We start from the raw sequence: 24,116 nt of genomic DNA, 5'->3' as shown, positions 1-24,116 counted from the left end.
ACACACACACACACACACACACACACACACACACACACACACACACACACACACACACCAGTGCATGGAGTTACCTGAGGCTCTGGCGGCATTTTTCCTTTAAACACCACACAAACACACAACACCGCAAAAGATAATTCAAACAGTCCATCCAACAGACTGACATCAACAAATAATATTTAAAGCAATTTACATCCAAGAACAAAGAAGCATTTGATGTTAACTGACAAGAGTGAGTGCAAAGACCGTGGTCGGCGTGTGTTGGGAATGTTGGAATGTCGATGTCTCGGCTTTACAGGACAGGGAAACTGATAGCAGAGGAAAGAGACAGGAGGAACTTATTTAATTACCGGACATGAGCCTATGTTAACGACATCAGAAAACAATTACAAACGCAGTGTTTTCTCATTCCAGCGCAGTTGCATAAATCAAATAATGACGCGATCCATTGGAATTCATTTAAAAAGGAAAATTAGAGTAGTAAAAAAAACGAAACCCAAATGTCATTTCAGCTCAAGTTAGAAAGACGTCATCGATTGTCCACTCCGAGTTCAAAACAATTAAACAGCCTCTGGCTGCACATGCTGCAGGGACTCCCGTGTACTAGTGCAGCGAATGCGAAACATTCAGGGGAGGCTTTCCCCATCCATTGGTGCTTTTCCCTGCAGGAACATCATTCCCCAACGTGGATGGGACGGCATCACACTGCCGCTAACTGAAATGGTATCTTTGACACAGAGAGGCTGTGGCGGATGCAAACAGAGGTATAAAAGGCAGACTTATTTATAAATGGATACCAAACTCTTGTGCAGTTTTAGCGTGGTGTCATTTACAGCTGCGTCATCAGTGCTTTGTTACATGAAGTGCTGGGACAGAGGAACTACAGAAACAGGGTAAAACAGTCTCCCATTACCTTACTACAGTAAGAACTTTAAGTGTTTTTCTAGCGCACGCGAGCGCTCTAGAAAATGAGGATAAAATCATTGCAGGTGCCTCCTATGCTGAAACCAACGAACATAAATAGCTTACTTTCAAGTACACACCTGTCTCAGTTAACACCACAACAAAGTGAAATGTACTGACAAAGAAATCAATGATCGCCACTTAAATTAAAAATTGCCGTATGCTCCAGTTAATGTTTATATGTCACAAAAACGGAAAAAAAAATGAAACATCAAAGTAATTTCTTGCAGTCTCGGCTGAGTTTGTGAGGTTTTTCGAGAAAAGACTGAAGGCGGCACTCGGGTAGGGGGAAGAGGGGGATGGGTTGAAGAGCTCAGTTGGAGGATTTGCTTATAGCGCTGGCTGATCGGCGGAGTTTCCCGGAAACTCTGTTCTTTGTGGCACGGGGCATGGTGGGAGACACCTGGTCGACTGAATCTGTTGTCGTGGTGGTGATGCTTCCGGCTTCGGTGCTTCCGCTGCCGGTGAAGGACCCTGGGAGAGAGAGATGGAGGAAAAGTTTGTAGACAGAAACACGACAACGAGAGAGAGAGACAGGGAGAGGAGGGTTTGATTGTTTTATATCCCAGCACGCTCCATCATGCACGCGGCTGCTCCCAAAACCAGGATCACCCAATTCCCTGGATTTCCACCAACATTCACACAAATACCAAGTTTAGAATAAAAGAGTGTCGGGATTCGAGTTTGCTGCAAAGCAGAATTCATTCGAATCAAGATGCCGCATCTCAGAAATCACATGCTTTTTTCACATGCTGCAGAGAAGCAAAGCTTGTTGAAAGAGAAGCCGCCTTTATCCCCAACAGTTTCCCTTTTATGATGTGAAAAATGAGGCAACCTTTGTAAAAAAAAAAAAGTATTCAGTTCACAGTGTGACAGCAGAATGCTTTGAATGAAAATGAAATTACACATTACGCTCTTGTTGTGGACATGTGGAGCCTTCCTATTGTCAAACATTTTCCTTTTCCACAAAAACTTCCCTTCAATGATTATGACAAACGGTAATAAGCCGGGAGGTGGGCATGAAATGCTGGCGAGGACAATCAATTATTGTGAACGCCGACTTCCTCGCTGTGCCCCTGACCAAACCCCAACTACGGGCGCGCCCCCACCCCGCCCCCACCCGCTTTGGCCCCATGCCTCGAGTTTAAACAACTTTTCTGCTTTGTTGAGGTGGCATCTGGTTGCCTATTTTCTTTCCTATCCTTTTATTTCCTGCCATTTTTTCAGAGGCATCTCAAGTTGCAGCGGCTAAAAGGAATGGCAGATGGCTGGAGTAACAGACACTCAGCCGCACAGTGGACACCAGCAGCATCCAGAGCCACGGCTCACAGAGAGGAGGCTGGGCCGTGGATGAAACGCTGGGTGTGGGTATTGTGAAGGGCTAGAGGGGAGGTGAGGCGGGGGGGTCTGAACATGCATTCTCAAATCTGCATATGAATATAAAAAAAAAAAAAAAGGAAAAAAAAAAAAAAAAAAAAGGATCGGGCTAGGGTAAAAATGAGCAGGACGATTTCTGCATTCCCGTATTGTACTCATTCCTACAGTAAACTCTTGCAAAATGCATCTGCTGGAAAAACATACAACTATTAAAGGCAATCCAGTCAACACACCATTAAAGACGCGCTGCACTAAACAGTCATCACTACCACTGTGGCACTTAATGACTGCGGTTGCATCAGTTTCTAAATGATCTTCTTCACTGTATGGCCTTTTGTAAGAATTAATTTTCCAAGTAAGCTACTAAGTGGGGAAAAATAACACAGAGCCAGAAGAGGCTAATGTGTCATCATTATCGTGATTACAACCCAACACGTCCGCCCAATACTCGGTCAAAACGGCCGTACGCCGAGCTTCATTTCTGACGGAAAGAAGAGAGGAGAAGCAAAGGGAGAAAGAAAACAAAGAGACTCTTTAAATGGCCCCGCCATCCCATTGGTCCCCACTGCAGCAGTTCAAACAAGGCTTTAGATGACAAAGACGTCTTCCAGTGCGGCAGGTGTTAGTCTCAGAGTCTGCCCCAGGCAAACAGGCACACTCCAACAGGAGGAAATGACAGGGGTGGGGGCGGTGGGGGGATTGAGGGAGGAAAAAAAAAAAAAAGGAAAGAAAGAAAAAAAGTGTTTGCTGGGGGAAGAGATAAAGGCGCGCCACATGCAGAAGCGAGGGCCAGAAGTGTAGCCGTATTGTTCATGCTGCTACTTAGTCAGGTGCTAATTGTCCCCACCGTGCATCACTCTCAATTACCAGCCTGGCCTAAACAGTAGGACATACCCCAAATAAACAGCCTGGTTTTTCTGTCCCTTTCCCTTTGTTAAAGCGCTCAGTAAGTAAAGCTCGGTTAGTACTGAATGAAAAAGGAGAGGTTCGGGGAGGGGGAACAGCCAGGATGAGTGAACGAGGGAAGAGCAGGTAGGTAGGCAGGCTGCCGGAACCAAAACAAGCTTCCGGCCTCATTTGGGGGGCTTACCTTCACCACACACAGTATTTGGATCTTTAAGATATTTTTTAATCTAAAAGGAGGGGAAAAAAAAAGAAAAAAAAGTAAAGCATCATGAGAGAAAGGACACACAACCTTAATCACACTGCAGGAGGACACAACAACGCTGCTGAAAAGAAAACTCTCAGGCACAGAGGGAGGGACCTTCAGCCAGCGCGTGCGGTGTCGTGGTTAGCCGTCGCTGAAAGGCTTAAAGGTCAGAAAAGGTTAACTGATTTGTGTGATGAGTTAATCAACAAAGCCATTTTTTTCCCTCTACCTGACAAACTGGTTACTTGGAGTTTCTAAAAACTGAGACCATTTTGAAAAAAAAATCCCAAGCACGAATGGTGTTCAGTTCACATGGAAACAAGAGGCTGGAAAACATTTACCACCGATGTTACGAGCTGAGAGGGTTAGCATGAGAGAGGGAAAAGATGCCGGGGCACCTCGGAGGGTCAGGGGGAGCTTTTATGTACTTTTACCCAGAGAGAAAAATGGGTTTTCTTGTGTGCAGTTAATAATTTTAAAAAGTAAAGCGAATGATCACAAAATGACATAAACACTCAAAATGCAGCAAAACGGTGCAAGTTGTAACACACAGAGGGCGGAGTGGTGAGGATGCAGTCTTCGTCCGGGTGTGACAGACGGGCTAGCTCATGCAGGAAGCCGCGATGCTCGACTGAAGTTGTGGGGTGAGACGGGGGTTACATTCAGGAGCTGTGAGAATGAAGTTATGAAAGACAGACAAATCACCAAGGTGGAGGGCTCGGGTTGCATGCCTTACAGCAAACTGGCAAAACTGCAGGAGCGCTTCATTTAGCAATTAGTGTGCAGGGCTTAAAGTCAAACCCTGCTGCTAAATCAAGCGCAACCCTTAGTTATCTGACGATGGTGGGGTTCAGGGTGACCTAAATGAAGTGATAGATGTTAGCAAGCCGATGCCGGGCGTCATGCCTAGTATGGAGGAAGCAGGCAGAGTCTTACAGTCCAGTTTGGCCCAGGGGTACTCCATGTCCCAAACCATCCCCGGCCAACGCCTGCACGCTGTCATGGAGCATGAGTGACATGTTAGTGGCAGCAATGAGAGGCAGAGCAGGATGGGCGAACAGACAGATGGATAGACAAACTTGTGTATAAACAGACACACACACACACACACACACACACACACAATCCTGCACAAAGGAAAAGCATAGGAGAGTGAGAGTGGTAGCACATTTGAAAAGAATGAGGAGCAACATCAGCCAGCCATCACAGACACATTCAAGCTCTAAGCCTGGTGAGATGCATTAGACCTGAAGCGTCACACGTATCGTACTTTTTGAAATACAGCAAATGCAGTTGACAAATGAAACGCATGAAATTGTGAGAGTTGTTGCTAATGACAAAAAGAGTGTGTACTGGTTGTAGCATCTACAATGTCATTAATTCCTGGATTTCACCGACAGTGACCGAAGAAATAATCTAACTTTAGAAAGCCTATTTAAAATGGATTTTATTTTAATCTCAACTTTAATTTTGATAGGCTGGTTTATTCCTAGTGGAAGCCTGAAAATGACTCGTATTCTGAGTGTATTCCACATGCAATATCCAAAACCTCATAAAGTGCTACACAAAAGTCTTCATTTACCTCTCATTGCTTAATATTTCGCCAGACGTAGCAAATACAATACAAACTATAAGTCACATAGTGACCTACGAATCACTGTAAACACAGTGTTGTGTTTACACATAACAAGAAACTTAGTAATAACCAACTTTAAATCATGCCTTTAGGATTTTAAATTGGTTGCCTGTCACAAAACAATCTGGTAAAACAACAGCTTTACGGCGCAGTAAAAGCATACCCGAAGAGAAAAATCAAACAAAAACCACACCATCAGTCATGGACTGGCCTCCCCAGAGCCGCACCTCAGCATTACTGAGGCAGTGTGGGATCATCATGACAGAGAACAGAAAAAAAAAAATGCAGAAACATCCAAAGAAGAGCTTTGGATGTCCATCAGGAGGCCTGGAGAACGTTTTCTGTGGACTACTTAAAGAAATTACAAGAAAGTGCCCAACAGAGTTCAGGCTGTGTTCAATAATAAAAGCAGTCATACCAATTATTAGAATTATTTTAGCTTAGGCATACAAAATCTAAAGACTTCTGCACAGTTCTGTAAGAAAAACCTACTGTATTGTAGTATTTTTATGCAAGTTTAAACAACACCTTTGTGCATATCCTTGTATTATTCTGTTGGCCTGTTTGCACAGTTTCTGGAGAAATGGGATATTGCTGCTCAGTGGGAGGCTGACACAATGACCTTGCAGACTTCATTATACTTCTGAGCTTCATGCATTGGCTGCAGCACACGTCCCATGCTGTGAAACATTATTCTCAGTTCTAGCTAACCTTTCTCAGACCAGATCCAAAGCAATCTGGGAACCCTTTAACTCTGTTCGCTGGGTCAACAGTCATTTGGGGCTCTTCCAAAATAATCTGCAACAATAATCTTCCTCCACCGTTTATGATTTCCCATAGCTAAATTCTAATACATAGTTAAATCATGATCCTAAGATTGGAAGCAGTGTTTCGGGTACCGAACGTTTTTCACCTGAAGGTGGTCAAAACAACCCGCGACTGAAATACTCGTCAGCATCAGCTGCTTTGAGCAATTAAAAATAATTCTCTCTGATTTTCACTCCTGTTTTTCTATATGCCCCTGCACGCTTGTTCAGCACCGAGGATGGAGGAGGTAAACTTTACACCCCTACCCAGCAGTATGGTAATGTTTCTCACCACCTCCCGCCTGCCTGAATATCACACCTGAACATCTGAAGTCCGACACAGACATAAGACAGGCCAATTCCAACAAAAAAGAAAGAAAAAGTAGACAGTTAATTTTCACATGCCCACATATGGCACAAAAATACAGCATACACGGTAAACCTCGTTCAAAACATAAGCTCTGACAGATTCGATAATGACACGACGTCTGCGGAGTGGTGCTGTGGAGTGCTTTTCTTGTCAAAACAGAACGTGTGTCGAGATCCAATAGAGTGTAAAAGTGCAATCCTGTATTGATTTCAGTGCTGGCGCAGATCGATCGGTGCTGGTACAAGTAGGAAGAACAAGATAAGACACGTTTTCCATTCTATTCATCACAGGCTGATAAGAGTGCTGTGCTGACATCCGAGAGCTGCTGTTTGTTGGTCGGATCTCTTAAGTGTTGGTGAATGAGCTCATGAAGACATACACAAAGACACACACCCTGCAACTGCCATTTAAAAGGCTGCTTATATTCATAGGAAAGTAATTGCATGGAAGGATACGGTTTGAAAAAAAAAAAAAAAAAAGGAGATGTACAAAGTAGCGTGAGTGGGGCAGGAAGAAGTGGAGAAAGTGTTTGAAGAAGAGCCTGGGCCCGTCGTTTGATATTCATCAGTGAGCGTGGGCTTGGAGTGGAGAGAGGGGGGTGGGGGGGTGGGAGAGGAAAAAGGTTTGGACAGGTGTGTTTTGAAGGAAGAAGAGACTGAAACGCAAGGGGGGGGGGGGATGATGAGGAAAAAAGGAAGAAGGCATGGGAGGAAAATACCCAAAGGTAATGAAGCAGGAGTGAGATGGAGAGACAGAAAGAGGTGGAGTGGAAAGAATGAGGAAGAGGACAGAATTGCAGTGTGGTTCATTTCTCACCTGTCCCACTCATTGGATATCCAGGGGAGGGGGAGAAAACCTGTGAGGCAAAGTCTTCAAAGGTCATGACCTCTCTATGGTTCTGAACAATGGCCTCCAAGTAGAGTGCCCGCTCCTCATAGCTGGTAAGGTCTTGTTAAGGGAAAGCACACAATGATAAACAGGAGAAAAAGCCTTTGATTCTCATAAGAGTTACATAAAAATATCAATTAATTTTTTGCAGATTTCAACAAACAAAAAATAAAGACAAATAACAGCCACATTTTTCTGGATGCGCCGCACACAAACAGTGCTGTGGGAGTGAGTGGCAGCTTTAGCGGGCAGGGCAGCTCCACCATCAGCAATACCCAGCCAGAAGCAAAGATGGAACAATCAGCCATGCCACACCAACCCCAAAATGAGAATTCAGTCTCCACAATAATCATAAAGAAAGAAAGAAAGAATACATCACTACTGGCGTGATGCTCGAAAACTCTCCTCTCCTGTCCTCTCCCGCCTCTCATCCCTCTCTTCGCTCTAATAGAACCCCTGCTGCAGGCAGCATGTCTAGGACCACCCTCCCTGATGTGCTGCCTGCCACTTCTCCGTGCCATCAGGGGGAAAATTGGAGCCATTTGAAATTCAGAGTGACAAGCAGTGACTGGGGCCTGGGCAGCCAGCATGCAGGATGGATGGCTGGGTTTGAAATGAGAAAGCTCCAATAAATAAATAAATATATAAACAAATAAGCCCGCAAAAAGGCTGCTGGGTAGGGTGGAAAACATTCTGATGGCCATTATCATATCATTATCACAGATATATCATGTTGTGGAATGGCGGCAAGTGCTGGATGAAATATGGTGTAGTGAACTATTGGAGTAAAAAGGTCTATCTGGAGCCATAATGATCCTAAGTGCTGTGAGATACGCGCGTGGGTGTGTGTGTGTGTGTGTGTGTGTGTGTGTGTGTGTGTGTGTGTAGTCTGATTATTCTCAGCTGTCTGTTGTAGTCATGTTTCCTTCACAGACGACACCTGACAAATTGCTTGACAAATGCATACGCTCTCGCACTGAAACACACACGCGGAGCTCTCGCTGCTGAACGCCGACACCCTCCTCCCCCTCGTCTCATTATGATTGCCAGGGTGGAGTGACACCGGGCCGCTGCTGACGCCAAAGCTGTACCAGGCTGAGCTGAGATAGGCTGGACTGGGCTGAGAGGCTCTAGTCTGGGTTAGATAGATAGGACGAGACAGCTAGTGGGCAGGAGGCCTGCTGTGGGCACATGCCGCCACAGCAGGGGCCAACGCAGCCATGACCAATGGCTTTGAAGGGAACCGTAGCAAAGCGTGGATGACGGGCACCTGAGCCGGGACACACCAGAGGGTACGATGGCCAAGCTGCTGCGAGTCAGAAACGGACAGAGGGCAGAATAAGAGACAAGATAACAGGAAGTAAGTTCACTGACAAGCCACGACTTAATGTTTTTCCCCCCAAAATGCAGGAAATCATTAATAAATAAAATATACATGTTGCTCAAACACAAGAGAAGTTTACTTTGCTAAAAAAAAATGAAGCAGAAGCTTTACATAACCTCATTTGGACACTTGTCAGGACACAACACTAAGACATCCATTAAATTAAAAGCTCACAAAAATAAAGAAACGGGAAGATTAAAAATAAATATATTAAGTGTACAACCTGCCGACTATATGCTGCACCTAATTGCTTATTCTTTGCCAACACCTCCATTTAGGAAATGCAGAGCAGCATGACTTCAAGCACGTAAAAGCACTTCGCCGTGAGCTTTGCATCTGTCTTCCTGTCATAGCCAGACATGCAACGTCACTGTTTTCTGTCACTTGTTTGAAACCGTGCTGGACAAAGAGTGGGTATCCAGGCTCTGCTGCCATGGTAACTTGGGTCACAGCTCTGTGTGGTGGGTCATATCCAGGGTTTAGTGGATGACCGAGAGAAAGGATGTTTGTTAAAAAAAAAAAAAAAGAGCAAAATGTGTCCACATTTGAGGTGGCAAGTGGAGGGCAAAATATAGGAAAAAGACTGATTGAATGAGAAGAAACGAGAGAACTTAAAAGGACGCCGAGAAATGAAAAACAAGGAAGGATGGGGAGAGAGAACCTCAGCACAGCGTGGGTCAACAGAGCCATATGGCTGTCCATTATCAGAGATGCAGATGACTGCAGGCCTGTTATTGAGATTCCTAAAGCAAATATTGACTCCAGCTGGAGCAGACGCTCTTCTCTGACTCTGACACACGCCTCTCCTCCACTACTTCCTTCCGCTGCCCTCTATCCAAGTTAGACAAATGGATTATACTGGGTGAGAGACAGAGAGAGAAAAGAAAACTTCACAGAATAAAATGAAGGTAGATAGTGCAGAATTATCAAGAGATGAGAGAAAATATGACAGAAGGAGGGGGAGAAAAACAGGTGGTGAGGGAGGGAGACTAATAAAAGGTATTCTGGGGATGAGTAAAAGCGAGAGCCATAATCAGCTCACTTAAGTAAATGTGAGATGCTATCTGCGGGTAAAAACAAAAAATTGTTGCACAGAAATCAGACCTGATGCACAGTGAGGGGTAATCTTGCCTTCACTCTCAGTTTTATGCTGGTCTCTAATTACTTAGGCATGGGCACAGCTTGTTCCCCTGCATATGCACAGACGCTGTTACCTCTATGCAGTATAGTAATCAGGGGACACATCCAGAACAATGATGCAAACGCCGTGTCCATGTTATGGACACCAAACCCGCAGACACTGACCTACTTTTAGTGGAAAAATAAGCTCCAGCTACAGTTGGTGAGTTCTTGGTAAATATTCATGTTTGTGAGACCGGGAAAGAGGACGGCAGCTTAGAAAACTTCATACTTCCTGAAAATGTTACCCGTTATGAAAGCTTTCCTGATGAACTGTATCACAGAAGGCTAAAACCCCGTATCCTGTGCCATAAAAAAAAAATCTCATAAAGCGAGGGATGAAATATAAAAAGGAAAATGCAGACAGGTCTACATTTCCACAGATGGAACGCAACTCAAGTCACCCGTGACATAACTGTCATTTACAGCTGAACAGGGAGGTCAAGAAAGACGAGCACGGGTGGGAGGAGAGTTTGCAGAACCACTTTGGGAATTTCCAAGGAACCCCTACGTTCCAAGCGGCTGCATTCTTATTAGGGAGAAGAAAGGAAAACCAATGTAATGTTTATGGAGCGTGGCAAACACTGGGATAGTAATGAGAAAAAAACCCTCCCAGGTTGGAGTTAATGTAAAACAACTTTAGTTAGGAGATGATATCTGGAGACATGGATGTGGTCGTTTTGGAGTTATGAGGGTGGGGTGGAAGTGGATGCTATAGAGAGAAAAGCCTATTAACTCCAACACTTTACACATTTGAGAAATGCTCCTTTTTCATCCTGTCCCCTGGCTGCCCTCTGCTTCTCTGTCATTACAGGTGACGAAGACCTGAACTTATAGCTAGCATGCAGCGAATCAGAGCAGGTGTGAAGCCAGAAACCTGCTACTCATACCTGTGTGAACATATGTGCATGCATATATGGAGCAACATACGTGTGTATGCATATGCATCTATGGGTGTGTGCACATATGTATACATATGCATGCATGCTGTCCAGATGGTGGGGGTAGCTCTGGGGAAATGGTAGGGGTCAAGCATCTTTGTGGATCAAAGCCAAGGTCAGGGCAGCTGCAGCGCCCCATGTTCAAGGTGAATGGAGGCCTCAGATGGCTCTTCATTAGCAGGCTGCTCCATCCCCGCTGGACCCCATCGGCCAACCGTCACCAGCCCTCATCATCATCTCTCCTCTTTTCTCTCTCCATCCATAGGGACCGGTCCTGAACACGCCTGTCCACTGGGATCCATTTTATACTGTGCGTAACCCCACCCAGCACATTCAGCCACATACACACGCTCACACACAGAGGTGTTTGTGCATAAGCAGGCACAACACTCACGGTAGCACCCACCACCCATGCACTTTGTTCCCCAGAAGAGCCTGAGCTCTAAGCTGACCTCTGAACCTGTGCGTCTCTAGAGCGGAGCATCCTGACCATCCCAATACGAATCTTTGTGTTCCTATGGCAAAAGTGGTCACACCACACCACTGGCCTCCAACACACATCTTTCAAATACACAAAACCTTTGAACACACAAGCACACGGCCTTCAAGGATCATTATGCATCATGGCTTCAGGAAGTAGTCCTTTAGTAAAAAGGTATCACTGAGGCAAAATAAACAAGCAAATGTTCTGGATTCTAAACGCGTCTTTCACCTGCATCATTAACAGTAATCAGAGAGTAAGGGTCAGAAGACCACAGAGAACCTGTTTGACCACTGGAGGCTGCTAATGTTAGGTCTGCAATTCTGAGAGCATTACAGTACAAGACAAAAAGATAACCTCTGCTTTTGCCTGATGAAGACCAAATAACGGTAGACACCTCTGGGTTAGATGACATAAAAGATAGGAGCAGCTTATGGATTTGAAAATGTGAGGCCAATGCTTATGTCTTAAATCTGGATTCCTTTTAAAGGCCAGCAGGGTTGCAAAAAGAAGTCTAGAAGAAGACTTTGAGCACTTGGACTACATACGCTCCCGATCTTATCAAATGACACAGATTCTGAACATGTTGGTCTCTGAATACTGTTAAACAGACAATATTGCCACTGTGTCAGTGAGCTATAACCTCAGTTTCTCCTCCTCGTCCGGTTTCCAAACAAAAAACAAGAATGAAACTTCCAAAGTGCTCCTTGAGTGTTCAAACATACAACACTGTGAGTAAGTCTAATTACACTTCAGTGTTAATGTAGCGACTAACGCGTTATTAAGTAACGCGTTACAGTAACTACGTTATTATTGTGGTAACGAGCACGGTAACTAGTTATTATGCCAAAATCAGGAACGCGTTACTCGTTACTGGGATTTAGATAGGCTCGTTACTCGTTACTTCGTGTGGTGGCTATCGCGGAGCTTCCACAGATTCAGTAACATTAGCAAGTAGCGTGGATTAGTAGCCGTATGATAGTCTTATCGGTGGTGCATCGCGAGCAGCGAAATAGAGTGTGGAGGCGCAGGATGAGGAAAAGGAGAGAGAAAACCCGAGGCGGCCGCCGGTCCAAGTGTGAACTGAACTTCAGGTAAGAAGTTATGACCTGCAGTCTCTCTGGGTCAGATATGAACCAAGTTTAGGTGGAGTTTATTTTCGTTATGTCTGACTTTTTCCGTACTGCGTGCTAGCTAGCATGACGGAGTTTCTATACAGCTGGGTGGTGCTATGAAGTTAATGATGTTGAACTTTATTTTGTTCATAAGTTATTAGAGTTGCCAACCGTCCCGTCTGGTATTCAGAGAAAATATTACGCGTTTCTTATTGAGGTGAAAAGGAACAGTTTGTCCCGTAATTCAGCTACAATGAAAAAGCACAAAGCTGGAGTTATTCTGTGTCTTTGCTGCACAGCTGCCTCTTCTTCTTTCATTCTCCCCCTCCCTCTCCTGTTTCTACTTCAATCATGAAACTGATCAATGATCAGCTGATCGGCTCTCTTGTTTGTTTATCGCTCACTTTGCGCCGAAAGAGGAAACCAGCGGATGTCGCGCTAAACAACAGCAGCACGTTTAAGCTTGATCAGCTGTTGTTAGAATTTATTTAATATTAATTTCTAGTATCAGCTGATGTTTGCTGGAGCCACAGCTGTAAAGCTGCTGGTCATGATGTGGTTTGGATATCGTGGTGAGAGGGAAACATGAAGATGAAACCAGGAGATGTCCTTACTGAATCATCAGAGCTGAACAGGTGATGGAGAAACAGGTTTACCTTTTAGGTGACATGAATGAGTTGAAGGGAAGTTATGAACTGTTTCTGAGAGACAAATAACACCAGGATCCTTTTTTAGGTAGCTGACAGCTGGTAACTGTGCAGGGGCGGTCTAGCAAAGTTTTGCCAGGGGGGCATGTAGGGCATTAACAGGGAGAGGGGGGCACAAAGAAATACTTTTCTTTCTTATTCTCATTTAAAATGTCTAGCTTTTAAATAAATAATTATCTGAATCTTACAACAAACGTTTATCTGATGTAAAATGATGTCATACATATACCAACAGAGACAGTGACATCACTGTCACAACAGTCGTTTTTTTCATTCAAAGGCTTTATGATTTTTCCTATAATGGTGGGCCGGTCTCTAGTCAAAATGCCCGGGCACGATTTTTTGTCCCAGTCCAGCCCTGTATGCAGCTCATCTGCAGTCTGGTGTTACCTACATCTTCCTATTCAGAAGGCAGAATTTCCGGTCTGAGTACAATCGAAACACCACGACTGCAGTTTTTGTGTTGGATGTAAAAGGCGCACATGACGCTGTGACGTAGGCTAGAATCATGGCAGCAGTCAATCGACGGTCCAGGCGTGGGATTTCTCTCGTGGAAATGATGCACATTATCTTTTTCCTTTCTATTGGTAGGTGGCACAGTGCACTGTGGCAAGTAAGCAAGCTAGAAGACTGGCAACTTGGGATCGTTATGGAAGAAACACATTAACAAGAGAATTCTGAGTATAAACCAAAGTTACTTTCCCTAGTAACTAGTTACTCTGAAAGTAACGAGTAACTTGAAGTAACTGAGTTACTTTTGATAGAAGTAACTAGTAATGTAACTAAGTTACTAATTTAAAGTAACTTACCCAACACTGGTCATCATGGGTATGTCCATCTTTTATATACAGTCTAAACAATCATTAGCTGTACTAACCATGTATGGGGATTTCAGCAGCATGACCGGTTCAGACCTGGTGTGACTGAATGCTCCTGCTGAAAGCTTATTTTATTTCTATTAAACCATAAACATCTTTGTAAAAAGGAAACAACATCTGTGTTGTAAATACACTAATCAATAACAGGGACATCTTTAAGGATCTCCTTCAGTGTAGTTAGCTCTGGGGGGTATGGTTGATATCCAGTGTAAACACGTTCGTCAATTTCTGATTTCTCCCATGTGATCCTGCTCTTAATTTGTGTCACGACATTAAATATCCCTCATTTTTCATTACAGGATTTTGTTACAATGCTTCATTATATTTCATAGAGTTCAGACACAATACTGAACTCTGCAGTACACATTTAGCTTGTGTTTCTTCACCATCCCTTTTTTAACGTGTTGATGAGCTTTGCATTCGTAGAGAGCTACACGGGTTCTTCTCTGCGTCCGGATGACAATTGGTTGCTTTATTCTTTTCTTTTTTGTCTTCTATGTCCTATTTGAACATTTTATTGTTCTGCTCTCTTTTAAACTGAACTGATTGAGACAGGCACACACAGCTAATCTGCTGATAAGGCAGGGTAAGGGGTCGAGGCCCAGATTAGGCAAAGCAGCATTATAAGGGTCTTAAGACACCCCATACTGACATTTCACTGCTTAAGCTCCATTTCTATCCACTTCTAAGTGACAGAAGTTGGATGATATGAGCAGGGCGGGCGACTTCCTCCTCTCCTTTTGTCAAAGGTGCCTTAATCGGGTTTCAAACAGCGCTCCTCCGGAAGCTTGAATTGTCGTCATCTAATAAGGAAGTTTTCGCAACAGAAAGAGAGACAAAAAAGACGAGTGCGCCAAGAAATAGTGGATAAACTTAAATTATTCCAGACATCAGAACTTTGAGATTTAGTCTCTCTGTGCTAATGAAAAACAACAACTCTCCAACCATGACATGATCCTGACATATGACACTTCACTGATTTTATGAATCCAGGGTTTCACCTAAAAAACACAAAAACAAAAAGGGGAAATAATCAAATACCTATTCAAAAATATTTTTGCCATGCGTGCGGACAAACCTACTGCTTAAGTCTCCAACAGCAGCAGCCAAGGTTAATCCTGTTTGTAAAAGCACTGGTGGCAAAAAGGGGCTCTTGTAGTGAAGAGGGACAGTTTAGAGATGAGGTGAAGGGTGCCTCTAGGTGCTTGACCCCCCCTCCTCTCTTAGCCCCACATCTGCCCATTAACCTGGACCAATCAGCTTGACCTTGGTGAGGAGAGGAGCTGAGGAGTAGCTCACAGTGCCATTGACTCCCAGCAGTCACATAATTGGGCTGTTAAGAGGAAAAGGATGTTTGGGGGGGGGGTCTGGGTACAAACAGTATAAAAAAAAGCAGATGTGGCCGCCATGCTTTTCATTCAAAGACACAGTAAACCACCTCCTCGTATCAAATGCACATTCACAGCAACATCACTGGATAGCACGCGGATAGGGTCCAATCCTGTGGATTAATTAGAAGGTTTAGTCCCTGCTTTGGTGGCGAGCTAAGAGGAAATGATGACTGCTATCAAAAGCGGACAATAAGACTCACTTTGATACAAGCTGTTGACACCAAATGCAGTAATGAATACAAGCCGGAGCAACATGAACAGGTTCAAATCATGAAGGAATTACAGTGCCATCTCCAGGAGGCATTGATATAGACAAACTGATTACTGCATATGGACAACCTGCCACTTGATACAGAAGAGGACACAAGAGGCAGAAAGGCAGGGGCACAGGGCAAACTACTGGTTGAACATCACAAATAAGGGCTATGACTACGGAGAAAGAAGAAGGTGGCAAGGAGGGAAAAAGGGAGGAGGAAAGATGGTAAAGAGGAAGGCAAGAAAGAGAGATAAAGGCGAGCAGGTGTTGATTGGAGAGAGGCCCGGCGTTGAGTGCCAGCGGTACCTGTTGTCACAGCGAGGGCTGAGGTGTGAAGCTCGTCTCAGCAGAGGCCCTCAGAGGTGTGAGGTGATTATGGGAAAACGGGGAGGAAGACAGACATTTAGATGGAAAGACACAGGGAGAAAAGGGGACAGAGAGAGTGAATGTGCCACTAAGGCTGGCTGCAGGAATAATGGCAGCATGGGAAGGAACAACAGATTAAGGTGGATAAAGTGAAAATGTGTATGGTATAGCGTATATGTGTGTCCATCTCCCACTTTATATATCAGCTACTCAGACCCTGGTGTCTCATTAAACAGCTGTGGCTGCAGAAAACGTCTGAATGTGTCACAGATGCGTTATTATGCTGTTTGTGGGTCCACTTTCTGGGTGAGTGTGGACTTGCAAAACATAAGAAGCTCAAGAGGAATAGCTGGTTTCAGAGAGTTTTAACAAGTAGCCCAATTAGTGGGTCCAAGAAATTGGAACTCTGAGGCCCCAGAGGAGTCAGGTCAAACAGTAAGCCAAGGTTAATGACACCTCCTGAGGGGCACGTTTCCCACAGCGAGAGCTTTCTAAGCTCCAACCTCCACACCTCTCTACCGTCCATCTGGCATTCGGACAGCAGGGTGGGGAGTTATGGCTGTGACATCACTCCTAACCTGTGACATCATCACTGCCCGTCAGTGATTTCACACGGGTTTGCCAAAGCTGCAGACAAAATCAGATGTCTGCTAGCTGGCATGACTGGGTTATTTACAAGCTGACTGGAGGAAGCAGACACCCATTTTCTCAAGTCTCCGGCAACCCACCGTTCCTCTGGGGGCCACTAAAAATCGATTTCCGCTGCAAAACAAATCATAAGAGCAGCACCTACACTAAGGTCAATGTTGACCCCTAAACTATGTTCGAACTGACTGATTGCCAGGGTTTCACAGAATATAAATGGCAGCGCAACAAGTCATCCTCACACACCAGAGACGCGGGTTAGCTCCAAGATACCTGGTGACATCATAATTTGTTGGCACATGGTTTGTTTAACATGACTGCCATCAAAGCCTGCTAGCCTTGTGTATTCAGATGAGCCGAGTCTGTAACCAATCTCTTTTCAAAGGACTCTGGCCTGCATTGATGAGTCCTAACACAGCAGCCTTAGATGTGAAGCACAAAGGATCGACATGATTAATCAAACACAGACCCATTATAGCCAGACAGTCACACAGGCCTCCACTGTGTATTAACAGAAAGTCATAATAAGATGAGCTACAAAAGGCTGATAGGGATGAAGATTAACAGATACAGCTCTGAGTGGCTGGGTGAGAGTTTTCTTGGAAGGTCTCCTTTGTTAGCAACGATGGCCAGAGTGTCACGAATGTCTGCACCCTCTGGAAATGTTATTAGGTCAGGACAAAGGTGGGCATCCTGTGAGCTATCTGAGGTGAATATCTGTCATATTTTCCCCTCAGTTCCTGAAATTGTTCGAGAGAGAGAGGAAGCAAAAAGCATCTATCTGATCTCAATTTGAACTTTTAATAAAAAGTCAAAGATTAAACATGGAAGGGCATGCTGAAATCCATATGAGGGCTTTAGCCTCTTCTCTCTTCCAACTTTCATGATGAAATTTGTAGCACGATGATTATCACGCTCACACGGTTTCTGCCCACCTGTACACACACCTCAAAGCACAGCAGTAATCAAAGTACCCTGATGTTCTATAATCTATTTGACACATCTGCAAAACCAACCTGACACTTAAATTGTCAGAGAAATGTGCCAACGCCGGGTCATGCCAAATGACTCTGATTTTCACCCTGCGATCACACAGCTCAGACAAGCACTGATGAAATATTAAAACAAAATGAACAGAGGCTTCTGCAATTTTAATGATGCTTGCGGTATGTGCGTCAGAAGACGCGTGATGCGTTAATGCCAAGCATCCCTTTCTGCCTCCCGGCCGAGGCATCCTACACATAAAGTCTCTTGCTCCTCCATTGCCCCCTCTGTGAAAGGTTCATTGGACCAATTAGGCTGCCTGGCCTCATGCAAAATGCCTGGCATTTAGGGAGAATGCTAATGATTAGCACTAGGTTACATATGATCACATCTGCGGTAAAAGCACTGGCAGAACAGGTTCATTACTGTGACTAGGGGCATAGTTTAATCAATGCCACCGCTGCTAGAATGAGTTATGAGATCTGGACTGTCGGGCCAATTATTAAAGAAAGAGAATACTAAACTGTCATTACATGATGCACATACTTTTTGATGCATGATAACTAAAAAGTCTGTCAAGTTTGTGCCAGTTAATCTCATGGACATGAAACATTTTTCTATCCCATCACAATCTGAAAAGCAACTTTGTAGTTGTGCACATTTACAGTAAATATCCAGATTCTGTAATGCACAAGGACAAAACCTGGAATGGTGGATAACCTCAGGAGGAGGACAGCGAAGGAAGAATTATAGATGTACGCACTTAAAAAGAAAGTCGCACACAAAACCTTAGGAAAAAAGAAAATAGACGTCTATGATGGCAACAGCTTTTTCCTAATCCTCGCCCCTGGGCTATATTGTGCAGTCAAGCAGGCTATTACATGGCAACAATTAGGGGGGCTGGAGCCCAACACCTGGTCGTCTCCTATTCTGGTCCTTCAGTGGCAGCTGACTGTACAGTCTCACAGCCAGGTGGCTCTCCTTCAATGACATTAGCTAGTCACTCCAGGGTTAATCAGGAGCCTGCCATCATCCAGTGGGCATGCACAGAGCTCCATTCACAGTGGAAGCTTTTATAGGGAAAAGGGACGATGGAGACAATGTTGGTATAAAAACTTGTTCAACTGAAGATCTCTGGCAGAGACCGCACATAATCAAAACGAACTCGGGGGTGGCGTTCGTGCCCCTTGGATTCACGGCGCGAGTTCAGAGCTGCGTCTTGATTGGCTGAAGTGGAGTTTGCAGTACGTCCACTGTGCATCCTGCAGATTATAATGGACCTTTTCATGGGTGGACAAAAACAGATGGAGGAGCGGGAAGTGCTATACATCCACACAGACGGGTGATGATGTGGGGGGATGGAAACTGGATTTTGTCAGAGTCGGCAGATACAAAAACAAGTGGGTGTAGCTAGAGCAGTGCGGGCTATATCTGCCTGCACAAAGCCCCCTGGCTTGGAGATCTGAGGGTAAATAACACTCATTAGAATATGAAAAGCTATAGATTTGTACCCAAATCAGCTAGAGTCTCATCAATAGTAATTAGAAGATATACATAACTAATGAAGATGTGTACGCTACATTAAACAAAAAGGTACCAAGCGCTGCTGTGTATTTAAACACAGAATTAGGTAAGTGGATGTTTGAACACAAAACAAGAGCAAACAGGAAAATGATGAAAAAAAGCAATGCTAACCATGCACAGTAGGAATGGTGCTTTAAAGTTATACGGTATTTTTAAAGGAGATCCCACCACCCAAAAGGTGTTCCGCGTGCTTTTACAACCAACAAAACCTTCTTTCTGTTCGACATCAAACTCTATTACAGCCTGTTGCAGTGGAGACGCAAAGGAAGATTTGGCCAATATTTCTCACCGCTTCCCTTTCAGCCACAGCCACCACTTGACAATGAAATACAGACTATCAGTATTAACACATCAAAGGCTGCTCCTCTAAGAAGAAGCAGACGATGCACAGTGATGCACAGTTAAATGTTTTGTTTTTGTTATTGCTTTGTTTCCCTTGCCTGTCTGTCAATGCAGAACATTCCATTTAGTGCAAAAATGCAAATGCTGCAAGGCACAAGGACATCCTCTGAAAGAGAATAATGGCCACAGGCCAGCGGAAGAGCACACACTGCCTTTGAACCATTTAAAGAGGCATTAATGTGCAACTTATAAATAATCAAGCAATTCCTTCCTAAAACAGCCAATTAAGTCTGCAACATTAAAAGCAATGCAGCCTTATGGGAAAAAAAAAAAAAGAGCAATTCTGGTGTCTGAACAAAAAAGGGAACTGAAAAATTAATGGCCATTTAGGGACAAAGGCCGCCAATAATGTCACAAGGTATCTTCACAAGAGTCTCCAAAACCCCCGTGCCAGATCAGAGAACGAGAGATTCCAGTGGAGAATGATGAGTGACATTTTGCTGACATTTCCCAGCAGCGCTCGATGCGTGGCTGTCTCAAGACGGTGTCAGAAATATCTATGGCTATGCTCAATGTGACACAGACGTTAAGGGATGCAGGTTCTTTCAGGGGACGGCCTCAGCTCTGGGGCCGGTGATGAGGAGCCTGGACCCAGGGAGATTGAATGGTAATCACTGGAGCACAGATAATAGATGATTGAAGGCTCTTTCTACGCCGCTGTTGGATTTCAATATCAGAGAGGCCCTAGAATTGGGATTCTTATCAGGGGCGGTGTGTCAAACAAAGGAGAGCTGAGCGTGAAAGATGGGGTCCAACTCAGGCACACGACCATGCCGATTAGCACAAGGATAAAAAAGGCCGCACAAACAAAAGAGGGCAGCTTTAGCTGGACAAAAGGCTGTTCACGAGACATGGAAGGAAGAAGGGACGTAAATGAAAAAAAGAGAGACTACTTGGTGGTAAAAGGAGGACAGGACAAGAGTTTTGCTGAGATGGTTGGAAGATGAATAGTGACAGAGCCAACTGTTAAAGAGTGTTCCAGATTCCCGGCTTCTGAAGACGAATAATGGACCAGCAGGGATGAAATGCAACGCACCCCGCCGCAACCCATTCATACACACCCAAACAAACACACACTCACACAGACTGACACGGTGGCACGAGGCTTCACATCTCTGCCAAGTCCATCACAAAAAACAAAACAAAAAACAACAAAATTATTCCCATTTATCCCCAGATTCCAAGCACTAAAGCTTGCCAGGAAAGCTCATTAACCCTCCCTTCAAGAACCCTGAAACAAAAGAGGGGGGGGGAACAAAACATAACTAATCAATGAGAACGCACCCATTGAGAGTGGGTGGGTGGGTTGAGTGGGGGTGGGTTGAGGGGAGGGGGAGCAAGAACACGCATCCATTTGGATAACCTGAGAGGACTAACAGCTTTTGCTTTAGTGTTGCACTGCCTGGCTGTGGGGTGGAAAAAGAAAGTTCATTAATTAAACAGGGCTAGGGGTAACAGATGGAGTGGCTAGCTGGATGCTAATCACATAAAGCAGACACAGGTTTTTACACCCAAGCTAGCAGCGCCACACATCAATCACAATGAACATGTCTCAGTGCAGCTCGTAATAGGTCCAATCATGCGACCGGGGTCACAGCCTCCTGACTACGCATCCTGTGCGTTATTAGTGAGACGGTGATTGCATCAATGTTTCTATGCGTGATATTTTGTGAGAATATTTGCGCTTCTTTTTGGCTCGGAGGGCCATTCCCTTACATATAGTAGCCTATTTGAGATGAGGACTTCAGTCCTACATGATCAAGCATATGCAAACTATAATAAGAGGGAGGAGGACCATGTTATCCTCTTTGATGGTTCAATCTGTGGGAATTTGTGCTATTAAGCACATTAGGAGAACTGGGAGGCTTTTCTCTAGAAGCACACAGTAGTAGAAAGATATTTTAAAATGACAAAGACAAAGAAATAGACTTCAAATCATTTTCCAGTTATCTAATAGTCAAATCATTTCAAATACAGAGTTTTTCTTCCATTTTTACCATCTGACATTCAGAATGTGGCACTTTTTATACACCACACAAGGAAAAATCCCTTGTACTGGAATTCAAATATATTGACCAGAAAATAATACTAATTTAGTCCAAAGAGCTGCCAAAAAGTACACAGAATCCTTCACACAACTGTAATGGTCTTTTTGGCATTCCTAACCCATTCCACAACGCCGAGATGGAGAAGAGACAGGGAAGGTGATCCCGCATAAAACCGGCTCTCACTTTGCCGCTAACAAACAGACAGATGTCAGACACGAACGCATAACAGACGGACGGGGGAGGAGGGCATGAGGGTGGGGGTTCAAGTTTAAAAATACACAGAGCGTGACATTCTTTGGGTTACACTAGGCTACGCAGTTTTCCACCACTGATACCTGAAAACACCACGGCTTTTTATTTGATAAACACTGCGCAAAAAAGTAAATAAATGAAAGCAACTGAAAAGATCCTGATAAGAAATAGACTTTTATACATGGTAATTAAATATCAATCAAAATGTGGAAAAATATCAGTGAGACCAGCAAGACGTCACAAAGGTTGCAGGGAGAGACAAAGATGAACAAATGCAGGACACCAAGCGTGATGATTTTAAAGCCCCGAAGCACAAGAGTGCAAAGCTAGCTGTAGATACAAACACAAACTGATATACACCAACAGGCAGTTCTGACACCAGCAGTGTGTGTACACTCTGACAGGCGGGGCTCTGGGGCCCTGCTGTTGGCTGTCTGGTTCCATGCCTGCTCTACCTGTGTTTAAAAGGGGGCGGCCCCCATGAAGCTCAGACCCCAGAGTGTAGGCTGTGCTAGGCCCCCAGGGCTTTCAGGGTGTGGGTGCCGCACAGTGTACGCCTTTTGTTACAGGCTGGGTGGCAAGAGGAGGAGGAACTAATGTGTGTTGGGGGGGCAGGAAAAAAATGAGTAATGCTATGAGTCATTCTGCATTAGCAGCAGGGAGAGGGAGATGGGGAGGGGGAGTAGATGAGAGGGGGTGAAGAGAGAGAATACTTTTGCATGTTGTATGAAGCTAGACGCCATATGCCATCCGAGCTGGGCTGCCTCCTGAGTCAGGGCTCTCTGTTTGACAGGCCTGTGCTTGCCCCCTCCAAACCCCCAAAGCTACACCCCTTCTTCCCCAACCAACACCCTCCTCCTTCTCTAGGCCTTCTCGGCTCCAGCAATGGGCTTGGCAATTGCTTTGGTCGTGCATGGACTGCGCTCTGTTCATGTGTGTGTGTTTATTAGGAGGGGGGTACTCAGTGATCTGAACACATCGGACATTGTCGTGAGTCCCGGCAGGAACAGCTGGTCAGCTGGAGAGAGGAGTGGGAGGGAGCAGGGATAAGAAGGGGGAAGAGATGGGAGGCAGTGCGCTACACTGATAATGGGATTAGGTTAAAACATTCAGTTGGGGAGAGCCCCCTCCTCTCTTTGCAGCCCCCTGAAATAATGTGTAAACTCTCAACCACCCTATCAAAGCCAATGCCAGCCTCCGCCCAAACTTAGCCCTGCCAACTCCAAGCAGGGACACTTTAAGTCCAAACTAGCCCCTCACCCAACTCCAGCTACCTACTCATCCAACAGCAGCCAACCGCCTCCGACTAAACGGTTCGCATCCAGTAATAACAATATGCTGACAATCACTTGTCATAAATCATGCAACAAGTCAAGCTGTCCAACTCCCGCTGCAAAAGTTACTGCAGATTACAAATTACTTTTAGTTGGTCAGCCCCGCTTCCAGTGAACAGGAAGTTGGCTATACTCACATCAGCTCAGACCATTACATGAATCCAGCTTATAATGACTAGCTTGGCGTCTCACTGTGCCCAGTCAAGCACTGTGCTCCATAGTGATATAGACTGCTGAGTATTATCCATGAGTCTGCCAACAGTTATGGCACAACAGCTGGCAAATTAGACCTATCAACGATGCTAAATAATTCATGGGAGACAACACTAACATGGCAGATCCTATTCATGACACCCTATCATGCATACAGGCGCACTTTCATCTCCGCTAGGTGAAGAATCTTACAGTATACAAAAGAACATGCTGTCGTGAGACAAAGACGCGATGAGACCGGGACAATAACTTGCTCAGAAGGGGTGTGAGAATGTGTCACGGTCAATGCGGCGACTGTACTAATTATGACGGCGTGTGGGGATGCAGAAACGGCACACAAAAGCAGTGCATGCAGAATATCATATCCATTGTGTTTTCAGCATACAGCCGTTGCAAAGATGTACATCTTGTTTCCAGCAGTGGAGCTGGGGGACTGCAGATATGCTCACATGAGCCTGTGAGGGAACATGACAGAGTTAAGCAGCTTTTTGGGTTCCACTGAAAGGATCAAGCCTTCCTCTCCTCTTCCTGCTGCTGCACACACACACATGCACACACACGCTACCTAAAAGCCTGGCTCGCATGACTGGCGATGGGCAGAAACAGATTATGGTTATTGATCGCTGCCTGGAGATGGATCTGTGTGTGTGTTTACTTGTGTGTCAGAGCAAAGGATGGGGACTAAGGGCAGTGTGCAAAAGCTATTGATTCTGTCCAATAGGAAGGCTATGCCTCTGAATCAAGGTCAGTTTTGCATTGTCTCACC

The 24,116-nt window shown here is 44.8% G+C and overlaps 1 protein-coding gene and 1 long non-coding RNA gene across 8 annotated transcripts in view; one reads left to right on the top strand and one right to left on the bottom strand.

The window, feature by feature from the left end:
• The window catches only part of ralgapa2 (Ral GTPase activating protein catalytic subunit alpha 2), a 98,809-nt gene continuing 74,693 nt past the window's right edge, over positions 1-24,116 (bottom strand). For 3 of the 7 annotated variants that reach the window (XM_005922338.3, XM_005922342.3, XM_005922340.3), the window contains 3 exons: positions 7,119-7,240; positions 4,427-4,486; positions 1-1,437 (listed from right to left, as the gene is read on the bottom strand). In XM_005922338.3, coding sequence (XP_005922400.1) covers positions 1,277-1,437; positions 4,427-4,486; positions 7,119-7,240 — 343 coding nt within the window. In that variant the 3' untranslated portion in view covers positions 1-1,276. Of the gene's footprint in view, positions 1,438-3,430; positions 3,474-4,367; positions 6,881-7,118; positions 7,241-24,116 lie in introns of those variants that run through there. The other 4 variants (XM_014333584.2, XM_005922344.3, XM_005922339.3 and 1 more) reach the window with 4 other exon arrangements.
• On the top strand, positions 8,351-11,849 carry LOC121814530. The gene is made up of 2 exons (XR_006054399.1): positions 8,351-8,550; positions 10,960-11,849. It is a non-coding gene; the product is annotated as an uncharacterized LOC121814530 (long non-coding RNA).

The sequence above is a fragment of the Haplochromis burtoni genome, unplaced genomic scaffold (assembly GCF_018398535.1).
Source record: "Haplochromis burtoni strain Fernald_Lab_line unplaced genomic scaffold, NCSU_Asbu1 Contig_55, whole genome shotgun sequence".
In the NCBI taxonomy this organism is placed as follows: Eukaryota; Metazoa; Chordata; class Actinopteri; order Cichliformes; family Cichlidae; genus Haplochromis; species Haplochromis burtoni.
Note: the sequence above shows the minus strand (reverse complement) of the source record. Positions and strands in the feature narration are given on the sequence as shown.